Here is a 16514-nt window from a genome sequence, read left to right on the forward strand (position 1 = left end):
GTAGCTCCTTCAGACCTATCTATAGATAGTCGTGTGCGTGTTTAGGGATAGATAACACCATAGATAAGATATCTGTCTTATGTATCTATCTATAGATATAGAGTAGCATAGGTATGTAGTAGATAGACACACATATCTATAGATATCTATAGTATCAGTGTATAGATAGATAGATAGATAGATAGATAGATAGATAGATAGTGTGTGTGGATAGATAGATAGATAGATAGTGTGTGTGATAGATAGATAGATAGATAGATAGTGTGTGTAGATAGATAGATAGATAGATAGATAGATAGATAGATAGATAGATAGATAGATAGATAGATAGATAGATAGAGATAGATAGATAGATAGATAGATAGATAGTGTGATAGATAGATAGATATTGGAATAGATAGATAGATAGATAGATGTGATTAGCGATAGATAGTTAGATAGATAGATAGATAGATAGATGGCATAGATAGGATGAATAATAGCAGCTAGTGATATAAACATTCTCCGATCAGCAGATGATAGATGTTCAGAGATATACAGCATAGATAGATGATAGTGATGAGATCCAGCCCTCTGAAATGTCTTTATAATATACAGCGCTAGACCCTGATATTGATGAGATCCAGCCCTCTGAAATGTCTTTATAATATACAGCACTAGACCCTGATATTGATGAGATCCAGCCCTCTGAAATGTCTTTATAATATACAGCGCTAGACCCTGATATTGATGAGACACAGCCCTCTGAAATGTCTTTATAATATACAGCACTAGACCCTGATATTGATGAGACACAGCCCTCTGAAATGTCTTTATAATATACAGCAGATAGACCCTGATATTGATGAGATCCAGCCCTCTGAAATGACTTTATAATATACAGCACTAGACCCTGATATTGATGAGATCCAGCCCTCTGAAATGTCTTTATAATATACAGCACTAGACCCTGATATTGATGAGATCCAGCCCTCTGAAATGTCTTTATAATATACAGCGCTAGACCCTGATATTGATGAGATCCAGCCCTCTGAAATGTCTTTATAATATACAGCGCTAGACCCTGATATTGATGAGACACAGCCCTCTGAAATGTCTTTATAATATACAGCTCCCTGATATTGATGAGACACAGCCCTCTGAAATGTCTTTATAATATACAGCACTAGACCCTGATATTGATGAGATCCAGCCCTCTGAAATGTCTTTATAATATACAGCACTAGACCCTGATATTGATGAGATCCAGCCCTCTGAAATGTCTTTATAATATACAGCACTAGACCCTGATATTGATGAGATCCAGCCCTCTGAAATGTCTTTATAATATACAGCACTAGACCCTGATATTGATGAGATCCAGCCCTCTGAAATGTCTTTATAATATACAGCGCTAGACCCTGATATTGATGAGATCCAGCCCTCTGAAATGTCTTTATAATATACAGCGCTAGACCCTGATATTGATGAGATCCAGCCCTCTGAAATGTCTTTATAATATACAGCGCTAGACCCTGATATTGATGAGACACAGCCCTCTGAAATGTCTTTATAATATACAGCACTAGACCCTGATATTGATGAGATCCAGCCCTCTGAAATGTCTTTATAATATACAGCACTAGACCCTGATATTGATGAGATCCAGCCCTCTGAAATGTCTTTATAATATACAGCACTAGACCCTGATATTGATGAGATCCAGCCCTCTGAAATGTCTTTATAATATACAGCGCTAGACCCTGATATTGATGAGATCCAGCCCTCTGAAATGTCTTTATAATATACAGCACTAGACCCTGATATTGATGAGATCCAGCCCTCTGAAATGTCTTTATAATATACAGCACTAGACCCTGATATTGATGAGATCCAGCCCTCTGAAATGTCTTTATAATATACAGCGCTAGACCCTGATATTGATGAGATCCAGCCCTCTGAAATGTCTTTATAATATACAGCACTAGACCCTGATATTGATGAGATCCAGCCCTCTGAAATGTCTTTATAATATACAGCGCTAGACCCTGATATTGATGAGATCCAGCCCTCTGAAATGTCTTTATAATATACAGCACTAGACCCTGATATTGATGAGATCCAGCCCTCTGAAATGTCTTTATAATATACAGCACTAGACCCTGATATTGATGAGATCCAGCCCTCTGAAATGTCTTTATAATATACAGCACTAGACCCTGATATTGATGAGATCCAGCCCTCTGAAATGTCTTTATAATATACAGCACTAGACCCTGATATTGATGAGACACAGCCCTCTGAAATGTCTTTATCAGAAGAAACTGTATATTCCAATATATCTCGTCTAGCGTGCTGGGTGTCAGCAGGTAATTTAAAAAAAAAAAAAAAATTTACATTTTTAAAAAAAAATTAAAAATTGCTAATATATATATATATATATATATATATATATATATATATATATATATATATATATATATATAATATGATCTGTTTTAAATACAGTGATACGTGCTTTTGTTATACAACTAACTGCGTTTTTATCCCTCATAGTGAGAGATGGGATGAGGAGGATTCCTGCAGCTTTGGGTTTGTTTACAAAACGAAAGGAGAAATTATTTGTTTACACACACACACACACACCCAGCAACTTATCAACAAAACAACTCACTGCCTTTTAAATGTGCATTCATTAAAACAATATACATGTCCCTTACATGAAGTACAATCAAATACATAAATAAATAAATAAATAAAGGCAGTTTAATTAATTAAAAAAAAGCGAGGGAGAGAGAGGGAGAGAGACGGGAGGGTGTGTGTAACTCAGATAGAGACGAGGCGTTGAATGCAGTTCCAGTTGTGTGTAATTTAGGATGTAATGGCGAGGAGAGACACATATTATTGTTCTTCTTCTTCTTTATTCTTATTATTATTATTATTATTACAACACATAAATTGCTAGCGCCCTTCTTTTCGGCCTCTGTCAGCGGGGCCGAGCTGGTTGGCCCGCCCGGGTCAGCTGAGAGAGAGAGGGGGGCGGACAGTCCTTGATTACCGTGAAAGGTGGAGGGGACTCACACACACACACACACAAAAAAAAAAAAAAAAAAAACAAAACACACAAAATAACACAATCAGGGGATTTTTGGTATCGGGTCCGACTCGGCGGCCGGGGGGCTCAGACCGGGAGTCAGCGAGGGGAGCCCGGCAGGGAGCGCTAAGGGAGAGCGCGGCTCCGCCGGGAACAGCCAGCGGCCTAGGCGTGTGCAGCAGAGCCTGCGGGTCGCCTGGAAATTGCAGCCTCGGAAAAGGGAGAGCAGGACCGGGGCAGGTTGTTATTATTATTATTATTATTATTATTATTTTTATTTTTTTACGAGGTGCATTCCCTGGTAGAGTGGTGCATATCATTTACCACAAAAAACTAAAACAAACAAACAGTGTTTTATGTTCCGTTTCTAGAGCCTTGTCGTGCATTTTTTATTTTTATTTTTTGTAACGTGTCTTATTATTATTATTATTGTTGTTTAAAAATCTTTGCTTTCAAACGGGTGGACAATTATACATATATTTGTGTTGTTTTTTTTTTAGAATTACCTACGTTAGTGTTATCGAAATATTCCCCCCCCTTCAAAAACAACGTTTACTTATTGATTATTGTATATTATAATAATGTTCAGTGCAGAGAGGTATGTACGATATTTTGGCGCCGGTTGTAGATTATTATCTATTATTATCATTGTTGTTGTTTATTATTATTATTATTAATATTATTATAGTGGTGATTTATGGTGACTGTTTTACTTCAGAATCTTTTTCATAATCTTTTTCAAAACCCCATTTTGTTTGTAGCTTAAAAAAAAAATTTTTTTTTTCGTGCGTAGCTTATTTAATAAAAATTTTTTTAAAAAATATATATTATATATATAATATATATATATATACTATATATAATATATATAACATTATATATATATTATAATTATATTGCCAACGAACATATAATATATATATATCTAATATATATATATATATATATATAATATATATGTATATATATATAAGTGTTGTCTTGTTTAGAAACAGCTTTGATAAGCCCCCAGTGTAAGAACCCCCCCCTTACACTAATTGCACGCCAGTTGCCCCATATTCAGTGAAGGTTACCCCGATGTTTTTCAAGCTATTCACAGGGCTATTCCCTCCAAGGCTGGGGTTTTGCAAAATGTACCCCGATTTCGAGGACGCGTTTGGCTTTGGTAGGGTTACTGTGGGGTTAGAAGTTCTGACCAGAGTTGAATTTTTTTCACAGCTGTTTTTACATTGGCTGTCAATGGAAGACTTTTATTATATTTTTTTGGTTTTGTTTTGTTTGTTTGTTTGTTTTTCGGAGGCAGCTAATGCCTGCATAGTTTTTTTTATTTAAATCAAATTTGGGCTGTATCTAGAGAACCAGTTATCCGATTTTGATGAGACTTGGTACGGACATTCTTCGGGGGGTGAGAGAGAGAGAGAGACACACAATACCGGAGCTGTGACTTGTGATTGACAAGGGTTGTCAGAAGGTTCTATCTTGGTAGCCAGTTGCCGTAGCAACGTGTTACCTTATTTTCAGCTGTGTATCAGATTTGTTTTTTATTGCAATTGAAATGCTGAATATATATATATATATATATATATATATATATATATATATATATATATAGGTTGAAAATGAAGGTTCTAATTTAAGGCTCCCTTTGCATCTCACTTTCAGCCAATTGGGGGTAACGGAATCAGTCCTGTGACATCACACTCTTACGCATCAATTAATCAGCGTTATTGAAACTAAACTGAGTCCAGCAGAGCAGCTCTAGTTTGGGGCTCTAGTGCCTTCATCAGCGTTATTGAAACTAAACTGAGTCCAGCAGAGCAGCTCTAGTTTGGGGCTCTAGTGCCTTCATCAGCGTTATTGAAACTAAACTGAGTCCAGCAGAGCAGCTCTAGTTTGGGGCTCTAGTGCCTTCATCAGCGTTATTGAAACTAAACTGAGTCCAGCAGAGCAGCTCTAGTTTGGGGCTCTAGTGCCTTCATCAGCGTTATTGAAACTAAACTGAGTCCAGCAGAGCAGCTCTAGTTTGGGGCTCTAGTGCCTTCATCAGCGTTACTGAAACTAAACTGAGTCCAGCAGAGCAGCTCTAGTTTGGGGCTCTAGTGCCTTCATCAGCGTTACTGAAACTAAACTGAGTCCAGCAGAGCAGCTCTGTTTGTGTCTAGTGCCTTCATCAGTGTTACTGAAACTAAACTGAGTCCAGCAGAGCAGCTCTAGTGGGGCTCTAGTGCCTTCATCAGCGTTACTGAAACTAAACTGAGTCCAGCAGAGCAGCTGTGTGGGGCTCTAGTGCCTTCATCAGCGTTTTTGAAACTAAACTGAGTCCAGCAGAGCAGCTCTAGTTTGGGGCTCTAGTGCCTTCATCAGCGTTATTGAAACTAAACTGATTCCAGCAGAGCAGCTCAGACTTTGGCTGCACAGCGGTGTGATCCAGTCCTGAAACTCACTGAGTCCAGAGAGCATAATGGGACTCCCGCTGCACAGCAGCGTGATCCAGTCCTGCTTTCACTAGGAGTTTAATAATCAGACTCCCGCTGCACAGCGGTGTGATCCAGTCCTGCTTTCACTAGGAGTTTAATAATCAGACTCCCGCTGCACAGCAGTGTGTGTCAGTCCTGCTTTCACTAGGATTTTAATAATCAGACTCCCGCTGCACAGCTTTGTGATCCAGTACCTGCTTTCACTAGGAATTACCAGCGCTGGAACTCAGACTCCTGCTGCACAGCGGTGTGATCCAGTCCTGCTTTCACTAGGAGTTTAATAATCAGACTCCCGCTGCACAGCAGTGTGATCCAGTCCTGCTTTCACTAGGAGTTTAATAATCAGACTCCCGCTGCACAGCAGTGTGATCCAGTCCTGCTTTCACTAGGAGTTTAATAATCAGACTCCCGCTGCACAGCAGTGTGATCCAGTCCTGCTTTCACTAGGAGTTTAATAATCAGACTCCCGCTGCACAGCAGTGTGATCCAGTCCTGCTTTCACTAGGAGTTTAATAATCAGACTCCCGCTGCACAGCGGTGTGATCCAGTCCTGCTTTCACTAGGAGTTTAATAATCAGACTCCCGCTGCACAGCAGTGTGATCCAGTCCTGCTTTCACTAGGAGTTTAATAATAAGACACACCTGAGCTTGTTAGCTAGACACACTGGGTGCTGATCAAGCTGGTAGCAGTGAAACCTGGACTGGATCACACTGCTGAGCAATGGGAGTCTGATTCCCAGCCCTGTGTTTACTTAACAGCTGTCTGTCACACATTCCTCCACCTCTCTGTGTTGAAGTGCTTCTCCCGTTCTCATGAAACTCTGTGAATCTGATCCCGCGCTGTTCTGCTGATCTGCGTCTCTCTCTCCTCTCTCTTTCCTCTCCTCTCTCTCTCTCCTCTCTCTTCCCTCTCTCTCCTCTCCTCTCTCTCTCCTCATGCTGAGACCTCTGGTTGCGAATGCGCTGCCGCGGTGACCGGGGCGGTGATGTCACTGATGATGTCACTAACATTCTCTGTTTTTTTTTTTTCCCCTCTCTAGCCCCAATGAAGACAGACGGACTGAAACCCGTTCTTTCTGATCCGATCAAGAGAACGGAGTGACAAAGGAAAAGGAGGGAAGAGAGAGAGAGAGAGAGAGAGAGAGACAAAACATTCCCTCGAACAGGAAACTGCGAACCGCAAGAGAAACGATTAAGACGACATCAGAAAAAAAAACAACAAAAAAAACCTCCTTTTTTTTTGTTATCTGTAAAAGGAAAGAATCGATCGAACTTTTACAGAAAAGGAGAGAGAGGAAGATGAGGAGGAGAAGGGAAGCTGCTTGAACGAACGCTGAAGAAAAGACAACAAAATTTTTTTAATGTAAAAAAAAAAAAAACCCTTTATTTCTCTCTCTATTATATATATATATAAAAACGTCAAGTCATTACAAAAAAATACAATAACTATAATAATATAAATATATATATATATAATATATATCTCAAAGCTATAGCAAAAGATGATGCAGACATTTCGTGAACCGCAAAGCACTACTAATGCACCCAACGCCACCTCTGTGAATTCATTCCCTCTCACCCAGGCTGCTGTGTCCGGGAATTCCCTCTACCCATCCCAACAGAACTCCCCCAGACTAGTGGTGGAAGACTGCCGGGGACAGCCGCCCCCAAACCACACCCAGCAGCACCCTTCCCAAATCGCCCCCCTCTCCCACTCCCCCCACCCCAGCCAAGCCTCTCTCCTCCAGGGCTACGCCTCCCCTCGCCGCCCGCCTCTGGATTACCCGAGTGGCCTGGCCTACCGGAAGGAGATGGCTGACTATTACTATCTCTCCGGGGGGAAGGAGGCTCAGCGAAGGGGGGTCCCTTTCCCTTACTCTTCCTCTCACTCTCATTCCCCCTCTTCTACTTCCTCCTCCTCCTCCTCCTCGTCTTCTTCTTCACAGTCCTCGGCGGCTGCCGCCGGTAATCTGGACGGGAGCCGGCCTTACACCCACCCGCACCCCCAGCGACATCCGGGGCTCTACCAGCCGGAGAATTTTGCCGGAGCGAATTCCGCGGTCGCCTCGGCTGCCTACTCGCCTCATTATGGGATGCCCGCCCAGCAGCAGCAGCAGGTCTACTCTCAGCCTCTCCAGCAGTCCTCTGCAGCCTTGCCGGCTGGGGTCCTAGTGCACCAGAGAGGACGGTTCCAGCAGCAGCAGCAGCAGCAGCGTTTGAGCCAGTTTGGCCACTACCCGCACTCCCCAGTTCTTCAGTCCACTGGTTTGGCTGGTCCCAGTCCCGCTGCCAGCTCCTACAACCCATCCCAGCCTCAGAGGTACGCCGGGGGGCCCCAGCAGCAGCCGGCGAGCGGCTTCGATGCCTACGGGAAAATGAAACCTGGGGTTTATGAGAACAGCCCGCAGCAGGTGCCTTGTTACCCGGCCGGCTATGGGTACCGTTTCCAGGCCAGTCAGCAGCAGCAGCAGCAGCTGAGCAAAGCGTACGAGCAAGCGAAGGGCGGCCACAGCGCCTCGCTTTATCCGGGGGGGTGCGGGAAACTCGGGAACCCCCCCCCAGCGCTGCCTTTCCCTTCCCAAGAAGCGGCCTCGAAGTCCCCCGTAGTGACACAGCAGCAGTTCCACCAGAACTTCAGCCCCATCTCGAACCCTTCCCCTCCAGCCGCCCCACCCTCCTCCTCCTCCGTGGCGCCGTCCCCCACCTGCAGCTCCACCCCCTCCCCCTTAATGGGGGCCCCCGACTCTGGAGGCGGGACCTCCCAGAGGAACAGCCGTCTCTTGCTGCAGAAGTCCCAAGTCAGCCCGAACCACGGTTCCCCTGGTCAGCAGCAGCAGCTACAGCTGTTGCAACATCTGCCTTATAAGGCTTCCCCTTTGGACCGGCTCCGGCAGGACAAGCCGAGCTTGGACCCGGGCTGGAGCAGTTTGAACGCCCTCAGCTCCCAGGTGGCCAACATCCCGAACACTGTGCAGCACATGCTGCTGTCGGACGCTTTGCTGTCGCACCACAAAAGGAAGGAGCTTCCTCCCCAACCCCAACCCCACCACAGTGTCTCCTTATCAGGGGCCAGCCCCGGCAGTGCCAGCGCTGGGAGGAACAGGGCGAGGAAGGCTGGAGAAGCTGTGGGGGGTGGAGGAGGAGGAGGAGGAGCGGGAGGGAGGTCACCTGTTCGTCCCGAGTCCCGTTCGGGCGACCTTCTCCAGTCCCCAGCCCCCGGTTCTCTGGAGAGTCCCGGAGAGGAGGACCCCGCCCTGAGCGCTGCCGAGAGGGCTCAGCGGCTCAGCGGGCAGAGCAACGGCTCCGAAACGGACCCCTGCCATCCCGGCGCCGGCCCCCCCAGACAAGCCCCCCCCCCCCTCCTCCTCCTCTTCCTCCTCCTCGCTCTTCTTTATCCTCCCCTAGTTCTTCCTGTTCTGGAGGTGTGGAAAGCCGCAGAGGAGGAAAGGGGACTGGGGCGACATCGCCGGCGGGACCCCCCCAAAACGAGGGGTGCAAAAGCCAACCAAACCCCAGAACGGTGGTTTTGTCGGCCGGGCAAGCAGCTTCGTCGTCGGCTGACTTTTCCTGTGGCGCCGCTGGGCAAGAGACGGCAGTGGTGCCTCCTCTCCCTCTCCCTCTCCACCCACCTCCTCCTTCCTCTTCCTCCAAGACCCTTCCGTCTCCTGGCCCCCCTTCTGCGGGCGCTCCGAGTTGCCCCCAGCCTCCAAGGACTCGGCAGCAGGAGGCAACTCCTCAAACCGCTGAAAATAACAGCAAAAGCAGAGATCGCTGCGACTACTACGACATTGATAATAAGCAGGGCGAAGGACGGAGCCACGAAGCCGAGGAGAAAACCGCGATGCGGGAGAGAGGACAGCTGGAGGAGGAGGAGGAGGAGGAGGAGGAGGAGGAGTCAGAAAGCCCGGCTTCGCGTCCTCGTCGTTCGCAGCCGGCCGGGCGGAAACCCGACGACGATGGCGGCCCCGCCCCCTCGTCGCCGCGCCCCCGTTCCGCGGACACCGGGGGCTCCATCCGGGTCATTGTCTCGGCCCGTTCCGAGCAAGCGCCCCAAACCCGAGAGCAGAACCGAACCGGGAGCCAGGAGCAGGACTACCACCCCCGCCACAACGGACAAGGAGCGGCCCACCGCCAGCATCACGGCCCCGCCCCCTGTCCCGGTTACGCGGACGACCAGCCGGGGCACCGCCAGCACCATCGTCCCGGGAAAAGCGTTCTGGAAACGCCGGGCCGACAGGAAGAACGCCAGCGACGGCAGAGACCACTGCAGCCTCAGCCTCAGCACTTCCCCAGTTTGCTGCAGGAAGTTTTGCAGGGTTATCACTTCTTGGACCGGAGGTACAGCCAGCGTCCCGATCAAGCGGCCGCCCCGCCTAACTGCGCCCCCTCTAGCGCCCGCCCCCCCGGGACGGAACACGTGCCCCCGGGCAAGTACCCCGTCGGGGGAGGCAGAGCGGAGCAGGTTTGGGGTGGGGGAGCGGCTGGGGGCTGGGGTGACAAGAAAGGGGTTTTGTTGCCAGAGCAGCAGGATTTTCCCCAGCGAAGCGTCGAGCAGACCAGCGCGGCGAAGCACATCGACCTGGCCGATTATTCCCTGATCAGAAAGCCTTTGGAGCGGGAGAAGGGCGTTGGGAAAGCAACGCGGGAGCCGTCCGCAGTCAAAACTCCACCGTCCGCCTCACCGCGGTACCTGGCCGCTTCCAGCACCGCCCAGCAGCTCCTGATGCGGGACTCCGGCGAGGGTTCGGGAGAGAGCGAGAGGGACTGGCCCCCCCCGGCGGCCTCCGTCGAGCTCCTCTCCGAACGGCGCTCCGTGATCTGCGACGTCTCTCCTTCCCGGCGCACCCCGGAACGGGACAGGAGGGACCCCCAGTCCTCTACGGGGGTCCCCCAGACCGTGATCCACCCACCGGCGCAGGCTACCCTAAAGGAGCCCGTTTCGGACACGGTCTCTCCAAATCCGGTCGCTTCCAAGGAAATGGACAGGACCCCAGGATTAGGATTAGGAGGAGGAGGAGGAGGAGGAGGGGGGGGGGAAAGGGGTGCAGACCAGCCTTCTCAAAAGCCGCCTTCCCTTCATCATTTTCCTCATCATCATTCCCAAAAAGCGTCCGCCTCCCCGAATTCAGTCCCGGGCACCCCTGAGCACAAAGATAGCCGGACTGTGCAACACAGAGCCAGGATGCAGCAGCAGCTCCACAGAGACGAGGCTTTGGGCGCGCTGCCCCCTGGTGGAGGGAGGTTGAACAGCGTCTTGGTTGGCTCTGGTAGCAGTAGCTCCGTTGGGGTCGCTAGTAATCTACCCTACCCCGCCCCTGCTGGCAGATACCACCACCCCCACCCCCACCACCACCAGTTTTATTACCCCAGCCCGGAAGCGTTTGGGTTAGGAGGTGAATTAAAACACCACAAGAGTCTTACCTCTGCCAGCAGCCCACAGGCACAGCAGCAGGAGCAGTTCCATCATCAGCAACAGCATAGCCTGCAGCACCCCGAGGAGAGGGGCCGGGAGTGGGCGGGGTTTCGTCCTCACCGCGGCAACGCTTCCGGAACGCTCGGCCAGAAAGAGGAGGAGATGATGATGATGATGATGATGTCGTCGTCGCAGCCGGGTTCCGCAGGGCACGGGAGTTCCGGGAGGGCGGGGCCTCAGCAGCAAAGCGACTTTTACGATATGGGGGTCTCCCACCAGCACCTCCACCTCCAGAATAAGATTTGGGGTTCCCAGCTGCCCAGCGGCCACCCCATGGGGGACCCCGAAATCTTGAAGCCCGGCGTTCGCTCGGCTCCCAAGCGAGCCGTCCCCAAAAACCCCCAGGACGCCGCCCCCCCTCCCCAGTCTTCCCGGGGGTTCACCGAGGAGATGGCCAGGTCACGCCGGCCCCCGTCGAACGGGGACGAAGGACAGCACCCCAACCCTCTGATGATGAGGAGGAGGGTCCGCTCCTTCATCTCCCCCATCCCCGCGAAGAGGCAGCACCAGGAAGCCCTGACCTCCCCCTCTCCAGCTGGAGAAGGCGCGGAAGCTCACCGGGCGCCTCAAATCCCGGACAATCTACCCCAGATGGAACCCCCTGCCTCTCGAGAGAAATCGGGCTGCCCAGACGCCCAGCAGGGGGCTCCCAACTCGGGAAACGGCATTGGCTTCGTCGATCCCTGCGGCTCCGCCTCCCAGACCAACGCAGCCCCCTCGCCGGCCGGCAAAACCAAAATCCTGCCGCCCAGGAAGGGGCGGGGCCTGAAACTGGAGGCCATCGTGCAGAAGATCACCTCCCCCAGCGCGAAAAGGGGCGTGGCTCCTCCCGGGGTCGCGACCCACGGCGCGGTGGGGTTGGGAGAGGCGTTCGCCGCAGCTGTTGCCGTGGCCGGCGACTCCAATCCCTCGGGAGCTGGGATTTCCGAAATTTTTGGATCCTCCTCTGCGGCCGCGACGGGAGGGGATTGCGATCCGGCGGGCGTCTTCGGCCCTTCCCTTCTGGACAGGAAGCCATCGTGTCTTGGCGGGGCGGCCATCGCCAACGCGGTCCGAACTGCCAACGCGGACGCCGGCCCCTCGCTGGACGAAATCCTGGCGTTCCGCTGCGGAGAGGAGAGCTTTCCGGGCGCGCCGTACCCCTTCCGGCTCCACGAGGGGGAGGGAGGCGAGCAAGAGGAGGAGGAAGAATACGAGGAGGAGGAGGACGACGAGGAGTTCGAGAGAGAGACAGAGAAAAGCGGGCGGAGGTTGGGGTCGGATCTGATGCCCCTGTTCGCGGCGGCAGCGCCGCCCCTGCCCTCTCCCGCCCTCTCCGATATCCGGAGCTTTTCCAGCTGCGGCTACAACGCACCCGAGCCGGCGGGCGAGAGGGACCAAGCATTCCCGCTGGGGAGGAGACCAGAGGACTTCACCGAACGTCCCCCGTCTCTCTTCGCCTGTTACGGGCTCCCGGGCAACGCGGTAGCCGCGCCTCTGGCGGGGCCAGCAGCTCCCTCCGGCTGCGGCTCTCCTTACCCCCTGGGGGTGAGGGGGGGGGAGGAGGGGAAGGTGGAGGCGGGGGTCTGCGCCCCTCCTTCCCTGGTCCCTAAAGGCTATTTCCCGTCGGGTAAGAAGAAGGGGCGGCCGGTGGGGAGCGTGAACAAACAGAAGCGAGCGTCGCCCCAACAGCAAGGGCCTGGGGGGACAGGATCCGCCCAGCAGCAGCAGCAGCAGAACCAGAACCAGAACCTAAGCCAGCCTGTTCCCCAAACCCAGTTGTCGAATCAAAAACCTGCCCCAGTCCTTGAGGCTGCTCCTCCTCCTCCTCCTCCTCCCTCCACCACCTTCCCTTGCCCAGATGTCGATTTTTCCACTGCAGTTCCCCACGCCGACCCGAACCCCAGCGGCGAGTCCTTCACGGCCCCTAACGAGGGCCCCAAGCCGCGCAGACGCCGGCAGAGGAAACCAGCGGGCGGGGAGGAGGCGGAGGAAGAAGAGGGGGAGCAATCTGGCGTTCGACAGAGGAGGAGGCGAAGGAGGAGGCGCGGCGGTAAATCCGCGGAGTCGAAACCCCTGGAGGAGGAGGAGGAGCAGGAGCCTGGAGGAGGGGAGCCCCAGAAACGGGGGTCCTTCATGCCGTATGTCCACGTCGAGAGGAAGCTGCCGGAAGCGGGGTCCCTCTGCACCGTGGTCAACGAGGAAGAGGAGGCGGAGGTCCAGAAGCGACCGGGCGCTTTCCCTCTGGCTGCCCAACCCGAGGACCAGGATCTGTCAGCGGTGGTTCTTTCTTCCCAGCAGCCCTCCCCTTCCTCCTCCTCTCCCTCCTCCTCCCCTGGCCTGGGCAAATCCTTTCCCGCCTCCAGCTACGTCCTGCCGGGGCCCGTGGTGACAGAATCCCCGGTCCTGGGTCGTCTTCTCTGCTGCCTGTGCGGAAAGTGGGCCAATTTCAAAAACCTGGGGGACCTATACGGTCCTTACTACCCGGCCGACTACGCCACTTCGCTCCCCAAAAACCAGCCCCAGTCCTCCAGGCAAGCCCGGCCGGGCACGGGGGCCGGGGGAGTCTCTGTCTCGCCCTCCTGCCTCAAGCAGGAACCGGAAGAAGAGAGCCAGGGTTCGCCGGGGAAGGAGAAAGTACGACACAAAAGCGCGGAGGTGAAGCCGCTGCCCTCCTCTTCCTTGCCGTGCTCCGCGGAAGAGGGAAGAACGAAAGGGGAGGAGGAGGAGAGAGAGGGAGAAGAGAAACAGGAGCCTCCCTTCTTGCCCTCTGCGACGAACCCCGCTGCCGGCGACGGGGAACCTGTTTTCCCCGCTCCCGCTTCGAGTCTCGCGACGGCGGGAGGGAGCGGCCACCGGAAGCCGACAACGCACCCCAGGTTCAAGAGGAGGCACCGTTCGAACGAGGAACCCCTTCCTCTGGCTGGCTCCTCCTCCTCGCGCTCCCAGACCAAGCCGGAGCCCGAAACGGACCCTCTGCCCGCGCCTGCTCCGGCGCCCATTCCCCAGGTCCCCCTGGACGGAAGGGAGCTGTGGATCCACGAGGCGTGTGTCGTGTGGGCCAGCGGGGTGTTCCTGGTGTGCGGGAGGCTGTACGGACTGCAGGAGGCGCTAGAGGGAGCGAGAGAGACGGTGAGTGAGTGAGTGAGGGAAGGAGGAGGAAGGAAGGGGAGTCGCCGTGTTTTCGGATGTAGATAGGAACTTGTTGTTCTCCTAACTTTGTTGAATCCTAGTTCATATCGTACTGAACTATATGCGTGTGCGTGTGTGTATGTGTATGTGTGTGTGATATATATATATATATATATGAGAGATAGAGAGAGAGAGAGAGAGCAGAACTAGAATTTTGGGTAATCGGGATATGCAAATTTCAGCATTACAAGAGCCAATCAAATCACGTGAGTCGCCAAAAGGCTTCAGTTTTCACAGCATTGTTTTAGAAGTGGGAGTAGATGTGTGTGTGTGTGTGTGGATTCGCTCGCTTGCCCAGGCAGCCGGACTGGCCCGCGAGACCCCAGTGCGAGCTGGTGACTGACCCGTCTCCCTCCTTGTTGTGTCTCTCTGTCTCTTGTGCTCCAGCTCTGCTCACACTGTCAGCAGTGCGGCTCCACACTGGGCTGCTACAGCAAAGGATGCAGCCTGAGATACCACTACGTGTGTGCCATAGACACAGGTGAGAGAGAGAGAGAGAGAGAGAGAGGGAGAGGCTGTGCGTGAGAGACAGACACAGCATCTGAACAGACTGTGACTCTCTCAGACAACACGACAGACACACACAGACACCACTCTTCTGTGTGCCCTAGACACGATTGAGGAGGAGAGAAATGAGAGAGAAAGTTACTCTGTTAAAGAGTTACTGTCTGAGACAGAGCCCTGACTGTGTGACTACTCTCAGCTGTGTGTTATGTCTCTGTGTGTTAGAGATGCTGTCTGTGTCAGTATTTGTGTCTGAAAGACTTTGTGGCTGTCTGTGTGTGTCTGTGCGTGAGAGACACCATTCCTGTGCTAATCTCCTCCTCTCTTTACAGATTGCTCTTTGAATGAAGACAATTTCTCAATGCGCTGTCCCAAGCACAAGGTAGGGCTGAACACAGTGAGGATTAGTATTATTATTATTATTATTAGTATTATTATTATTATTAACTTGTTATATTATTTCTATTATATCTCGATGTTCATAACCCCAGTTTGGGTCGCCAAGCGAAATTGTAACTAAAGAGATTATAACATTGACACGAATTTATTGATTGGGGTCTGAGACACACCACAGAGACAGACACGACACGGTGTGTGATGTCACACACAGGAGGCGAGGTTCCTCTCTCTCCTCCCTCTCTCTCCTCTCCTCTCTCCGTGTCGTGTTCCCAAGCAGGTGAAGTGTGTCCGAGTGATTTCCTCCGAGCAGTCTGAGCGAGGGTGAGCGAGCGACACGGCCAGCGGACAGGGGCTCCCTCGCACAAGCATGCAGCGGCCGGCCGTCCCGCGCGCCGCCATTTCACCAGCGCTGGAAACACACACCCCCCTGTCCTAAAACTCCCATCTTATTATCACGCAGAAATATATTTGTTTTCACGGGGGTGCGATACACTTGGTGTACACTAGATGGCGCTAGCTGTTGTTCCTTTAAGAAGAGACTGGCCGATCTAGCCCGTGTTCCACAGTATTTGAATAATCAAGATTATAAGCTGCTGGGGATTCATTCAAGTGAACGAAATGTTATTTTTTGAATTTTAATTTTTATTTTTAAAGGTTGAAATGTTGAACGCGAGAAACTACAACGGGGGGGGGGGGGGGGGGGACTTTTTGAAAACCCGAGAGACTCGAACGTTTTGTATTTTTGTTTGTTTGTTTTTTTTTTTTTTTTTGAAAGATAAAGAGAGACTCATCTATTGAAACTGGATTAAAAACAAAAAGCAAAACTCAAGTCACACGACAGGACCGGCTTCGCTTCCATCTTACATCACTTCCTCCCGACGCGGCGATGACATCACAAGAGGAGGAGGAGCTGCTGGTGACCCTTGGATACGGTTGCCGTGGAAGCAGAATGTCTCTGGGGAGAGCGGACAGAGGAGAAGAGAGGAGGGAGTTTGCAATTCAAAATAGACACTTTGTGTGAGGGAGGGGGGATCTATCAATTTTGGAGGGGGGGGGGAGGACTTTTAATTATATAAAAATTTAAAAAATAACTGAAAAAAAAAGAATAAACTTCATTTAATCGATTAAAAAAAAAAAAAAAAAAACTCTGAAGAAATTGCTTCTGTCGTTAAAGAGAACGACGGGAACAGAGCCTGCGATTTATTAATTAAAAGGACAGAAATCCATGGAAAATCCAATGTAAAACTTCACGTCTTTTGCCTTTTTAAATATTATTTATTCTGTCAGCCTGTGTGTGTGTGTGTGTGTGTGTGTGTGTGTGTGTGTGTTTGTCTGTATGTCTCTCTGTCTGTCTCTCTCGCTGTGTCTGTCTCTCTATCTGTATGTCTGTTCGTCTCTCTGTCTCTGTATGTCTGTC

The 16514-nt window shown here is 51.2% G+C and overlaps 1 protein-coding gene and 1 long non-coding RNA gene across 4 annotated transcripts in view; both read left to right on the forward strand.

Moving 5' to 3' along the window:
- LOC121306212 overlaps positions 1-6657 on the forward strand; it is a 7159-nt gene extending 502 nt beyond the window's left edge. The window contains exons 1-3 of one of the 3 annotated variants that reach the window (XR_005948166.1): positions 2258-2348; positions 2536-3313; positions 6591-6657. This is a non-coding gene — a long non-coding RNA (uncharacterized LOC121306212). Of the gene's footprint in view, positions 1-2257; positions 2349-2481; positions 3314-6590 lie in introns of those variants that run through there. The other 2 variants (XR_005948167.1, XR_005948165.1) reach the window with 2 other exon arrangements.
- A 302-nt stretch (positions 6658-6959) lies between these two features.
- On the forward strand, positions 6960-16342 carry tcf20 (transcription factor 20). Its single transcript, XM_041237957.1, is given in 5 exon segments — positions 6960-9398; positions 9401-14134; positions 14582-14675; positions 15031-15080; positions 15372-16342. Coding segments are annotated over 5 exon segments (7275 nt in total). The 5' UTR covers positions 6960-7052; the 3' UTR covers positions 15423-16342.
- The last annotated feature ends 172 nt before the right edge of the window (positions 16343-16514 follow it).

This window comes from Polyodon spathula, chromosome 46 (assembly GCF_017654505.1).
Source record: "Polyodon spathula isolate WHYD16114869_AA chromosome 46, ASM1765450v1, whole genome shotgun sequence".
NCBI classification, from domain to species: domain Eukaryota; kingdom Metazoa; phylum Chordata; class Actinopteri; order Acipenseriformes; family Polyodontidae; genus Polyodon; species Polyodon spathula.